Source organism: Athene cunicularia, unplaced genomic scaffold (genome assembly GCF_003259725.1).
Source record: "Athene cunicularia isolate RWA unplaced genomic scaffold, athCun1 SCF_19, whole genome shotgun sequence".
Classification (NCBI taxonomy): Eukaryota; Metazoa; Chordata; class Aves; order Strigiformes; family Strigidae; genus Athene; species Athene cunicularia.
The window spans coordinates 1-4,546 of record NW_020799255.1 but is presented as its reverse complement, the minus strand read 5'-3'; the positions used below and the strand labels follow the sequence as shown (position 1 = coordinate 4,546).

At 58.4% G+C, this 4,546-nt stretch overlaps 1 protein-coding gene across 3 annotated transcripts; it reads right to left on the bottom strand.

The window, feature by feature from the left end:
- Window positions 1-601: 601 nt before the first annotated feature.
- On the bottom strand, window positions 602-4,540 carry LOC113490631 (natterin-3-like). Of its 3 annotated transcripts, XM_026867164.1 has the most exons (5): window positions 4,406-4,540; window positions 4,041-4,183; window positions 3,727-3,762; window positions 3,319-3,430; window positions 602-1,869 (listed from the first exon to the last, which is right to left on the bottom strand). In XM_026867164.1, exon 5 carries the CDS (start codon window positions 1,743-1,745, stop codon window positions 861-863), a length of 885 nt encoding a protein of 294 aa, XP_026722965.1. In that variant the 5' UTR covers window positions 1,746-1,869; window positions 3,319-3,430; window positions 3,727-3,762; window positions 4,041-4,183; window positions 4,406-4,540; the 3' UTR covers window positions 602-860. The 3 variants fall into 3 exon arrangements, with proteins under 3 accessions (XP_026722965.1, XP_026722964.1, XP_026722966.1); XM_026867163.1 differs by having other exon boundaries at window positions 4,041-4,540; XM_026867165.1 differs by lacking the exons at window positions 3,319-3,430; window positions 3,727-3,762; window positions 4,041-4,183; window positions 4,406-4,540 and adding an exon at window positions 1,965-2,327.
- Between the last annotated feature and the right edge of the window lie 6 nt (window positions 4,541-4,546).

Below are 4,546 nucleotides of genomic sequence, written 5' to 3'. Positions count from 1 at the left end.
AGGGGGGGCGAGGAGGGGGTGAACCCCTTGGCCGCCGGGGGGGGGCGGCTTTGGTCCCCCCTCACCCCGAGATGATGCCACACCCGGAGCGCCTCCGAGGACACCGCCCCCCGCCCCGTCACCCTGCAACACGTCCTTGCCTTCGCATCCCTTATTTTGGCTTTTTATTTTTCCTTTTTCCTCACACTTTTGCATCTAAAAATGACTTTTGGGGAGCGTTCTAAGGAACCACACACCTGGATCTGTTTGCTCTGCAGCGTTTTTCATGAAACGCGAGGAAAAGGCAACGCGGGCGGCGTGGCAGGAATCCGTGTCCATGCAGCACGGGCGGCTGCTCCACCGGGACGGAGAGAGGCGCCCGATGGAAGTTATGGCAGAAAAAGAGGAAAAACAGAGACCCTAAATGTATTTTTCTGCATTCTGTGCTGGTGCCATCCTGTTTCTGGGAGAGATGAAGATTATTGAGGAAAAAAAAACCCGAAAACCCAGACCGTAAAAGCAGCGTTTTTCAGTATTCCACACCTGCTGTGTCTTTTTGAGGGGAGATGGAGGTTATTTTTGGGGAAATAAAAAAATAAAGATGAAAACCCCATATTTTTCGGCATTCCATGTCGTTTCAGAGAGGGATGAAGGTTATGCTGTGAAAACAAAATATATGAAAAATAAGGAAGGCCAAAAAACAAACACAAAAAGCGCCGTTTTGCTGTATTCCAAGTTCCTGCTATCCTAACTTGGGGTGAGACAGTGGTTATTTGGGGAGGGAAAAAAGAAGAACAGGAGAAAGCAGACTGCGAAAAGCCACGTGGCGTTCTCTGTGTCACGTGGAAGGTGCCAGAGGCACCGAAAGGCCTCGGCGTCCCCTACGCCTGGCACGGCAGGGCCCCGGCAATGGGCCAGCACTGCTTGACGCTGGCCCGGACACCCCCCACGGCCCGGCCGCGAGCCCACCCCGTCACAGCCACACGGTGCCGGTGGCCACCGCCAAAGTCACGGGTCAGCTGAGCGGAGAAGGGGACGCGGATGGCCGACCGGCGGCCCTCCAGGGCCACCATGCACGCTGTCCGGGGCTTCACCTCCTCCTCCGCCACGTGGGTCTGGACAACGTACTTGCTGGTGCTGGCCGACCCCACCCAGGGGATGCTGGTGATGTCGGTGACCTCCCAGTCCGTCCCGGTGAAGGTCAGGAGAGCGGCTCGCAACACCCCGTGGATGGTGGCGAAGACCTTCTGGTCCACCTCCCAGTCGTTCTCCACCTCAGTGACCTCCTCCAAGGTGGCCGCTCTGCCCAGCGCTTGGCAGCCCTCGTTCCTCACCGTGGTCCCCGTCAGGGCAACGTCCTCCCCGTGCTCCACTGCCCCGCTCATGTTGTAGTGGACGTCGGAGATGGTGACATCTGCCGGGCCCTTCCTGACCACCAGGACTTGGTACCACTTGTACCAAACCTCCTGATCGTCCACCATCATGAAGGCAGCCCTCTGCACTTTGGAGATCTTGCCCAGGCCGTAGTGGTTCCTCCCGATGAAGATGTCTTGTGACGGGCAGCCCTCCACGGCGTTTTCAGGCACGCTGCCGAAGGAGTCATCCACCCAGTCCAGCGCCTCAAAGCCTCCCACGTTGACCAGCACCTTGAAGCTGGGGCTATTCCGCTCCCGTTCCCCGTACGGGAAGAAGCAGAAGGGGCCGCGCTCGGGGATGTAGGCACCGGGGTTGCAGTTGAGCTTCTCCGTTGAGCAGACGTACTCCATCCTCCGGTGTAGTTGTTCCAGCTGGAGACGGCGTCGGCGGGCAGCTCGCCTTCAAAAGTCACCCACTTCAGGTATGAAGGTGGCTCCTCCTCTCGCTTCCTCCGGGGAGGGCTCCAGCTGGCGGCTGCGGGGCGGAAACGGGGGATTTGGGTGAAATGAGATGGCTCCATCCTGCCCCATCAGCTCAAAGGGCTGGAGGGACGTCGGGCAGAGACCCACCCCCGTTGGGGACGCTGGTGGCTTCCACGTGACGGCCCAGGCTCACCCCAGCACGGATGGCCAAGGGAGTCTCCACCCACCCTTAATAAATTTGGGGGCACAAAATGGGGGGAAATCCTGCTAAAAATCAGACAAGCAGAGGCCTTCACAGACTGGAGGGCAGAGGGAGGGATGAGCCTGGGCACCGGGTTCTGGTGGCCGGGTTTCCGGGAGGGGCAGGTGGCGCCAGCGACCTCTGTGACAAGTCACTGGGCTGCCCGACACGGACACAGCCGGGACCAGCTGCCTTCGAAACGAGCCACTCGCTGGCCAAAGCTGAGCCCCCTGGGGACACTGGTGGTGCCTCTGTGACAGCGTGTGTAAGGCAAAAAAACAAAACCTGCTGCGAGAGAGGAAGGAGAAAACGTGAGAGAAACAACCCTGCAGACACCAAGGCTGGTGGAGGAGGGCGGGGAGGTGCTCCGGGTGCTGGTGAAGACACCCCGCGAGAGCCCGCGCTGGGGCAGCGTCGTCCCGAAGGGCCGCAGCCCGTGGGAGGGCCCACGGGAGCAGCTCGAGGAGGACTAAACCCCAAACTGTTCTGAACTGACCTCACCCCGCTCCCGGGAGACCCCGCAGGGCTGGGCCCAGCGCGGGGGCACCCACAGCAGAAGGACGCGGACCTGCTGGAGCGGGGCCAGAGGAGGCCACGAGGATGCTGGGGGGCTGGAGCCCCCCTGTGAGGACAGGCTGGGAGAGTTGGGGGGTTCAGCTGGAGGAGAGAAGGCTCCGGGGAGACCTTAGAGCGGCCCCCCCGTCTGAAAGGGGCTGCGGGAAGGGGGGGGACTCGTCATCAGGGGGAGGGACAGGACGAGGGGTGGCGGTTTTAAGCTGACAGAGGGGAGATTTGGATCAGCTCTAAGGGAGGAATTCCTCCCGGGGGGGTGAGGCCCTGGCACAGGCTGCCCAGAGCAGCTGTGGTGCCCCCCCTGGCAGGGTTCAAGGCCGGGTTGGACGGGGCTTTGGGCAACCTGGGCTGGTGGGAGGTGGCCCTGCCCGGGGCAGGGGTGGCACTGGGTGGGTTTAAGGACCCCCCAGCCCAAACCCTCCGTGACTCTGGGACTCGCCCTGCGGCCACAGGCCCCCCCCCTCGGTGGGAGAGTCAGGAGTGCAGCTGAGGCTGGGGGATCTAGTTCTGGTTCTCACCATCCCACTCGATTCTAAATTACCAGCAAGTTTAATAAATCTCCCCCGCGTTGAGTTTTGCCCACGGTGGTGGCAGTTACACGATCTCCCTGACTCTACCTCAACTCAGGAGCTTTTTTTGTCTGATTTTCTTCCCCTTTCCAGCAGCCGGCCAAGGTCAAGGACTCACCTGGGGGGGGCGGACGTGCCCCTCCCCTCGCTCCCACCGTCCGGCCTGCGGCTGCTCCATTAGCCCCGCTGCCTGCTCCGACGAGGAAGAGGAGGGCAGCAGCGAGGAAGAGCTGTGGGGAAGACCAGGGAGGTGTCACCCGCCCGCCACGGAGAGTCCTGGCCAGGGGCTGGGTCGATTCCCACGTCCCTTTGTCCGTCCGGTTTTTGGGGTGAAATCCCTCCTGGCTTTGATTTCTAACCAGTGCAGGGGGGAAGGCTGGGAAAGGGGAGAGGCTGGGAAATTTTTAACATTTTATTCATTTATTTTTTTAACTAATTATTTTCTAGGCGTTAGGAAGCATCCCTTTTTTACCCTGAAGAGGTTAAAAATCCCCTAAATAACCCAAAACCCCACAAAGCGCCTTACCTCGTGTGTTGGCATTCCACTGGCCACCTCTGGAGGCTGAAATTTAAATAGGTATTTTTAATACAGAAACGTATTAATTTCAGCAGCCCCACAGCCACACCCTCCTCCCAACCCGGCAAACCAGCCCCGACGGCCCCGTCGCTGCAGGGGACAGGTGCTCGCTCCTGCACGGCTCCCGAATGCCCAGCTCCGTATTTTGGGGCTAAAACCAACCGTTTTGGGTCCTGCTGGATGTCTTGCCTGCGAGCCGTGGGCTCAGTGCAAACCCAGCCGGCGCTCAGCCGCAGTTTGCTGGCTTACGCTGCGCTCCCTACCTCGCCTTTGCTCCCACTTTGACGCAAATCCCTTTTTTTGGGGTGTTTCTGGTCCTTTTTGGGTCACTGCTAGACCAGAACGGGGTTTTTGAGTGCAGCTTGAGCTCACCCGGGGACACATGAACCCTGGGAAATGCCAAAGTCTGAACGGAAAAGAGAAGTGTGAATAAATGTGAGAAAAAAAAACAGGAAAACCCCAAAGATGCTGACTACTACTAGAAATTTTGAATTGTTCTGCTTTTTGCAGAAATTTAGCGCTGTGGCGTTTGTTTTTTTAACACCAAAAAAATGTGTTACTGATGCTCAAAAAGCATCCGCGAGTGGCACGAGCACCCATCGCCAGGCAGCCGGGAGGTTTCACCTACCCATAGCGGTTCCTCTCGCCCCAGAACGCTGCTCAGAAATCCGTCTTTCTGGAAAAATCACATAAATCCCTATTTTTCCCTGTGCTAAAAAAAAATAATCTACATTTTCTGCTTCAAACCTGCAAATCAAAGCAAATTAGA

Bases quoted from the DNA above. Each gene is read 5' to 3' on its own strand.
- LOC113490631 (XM_026867163.1), bottom strand. From the start codon at position 1,745: ATGGAGTACGTCTGCTCAACGGAGAAGCTCAACTGCAACCCCGGTGCC.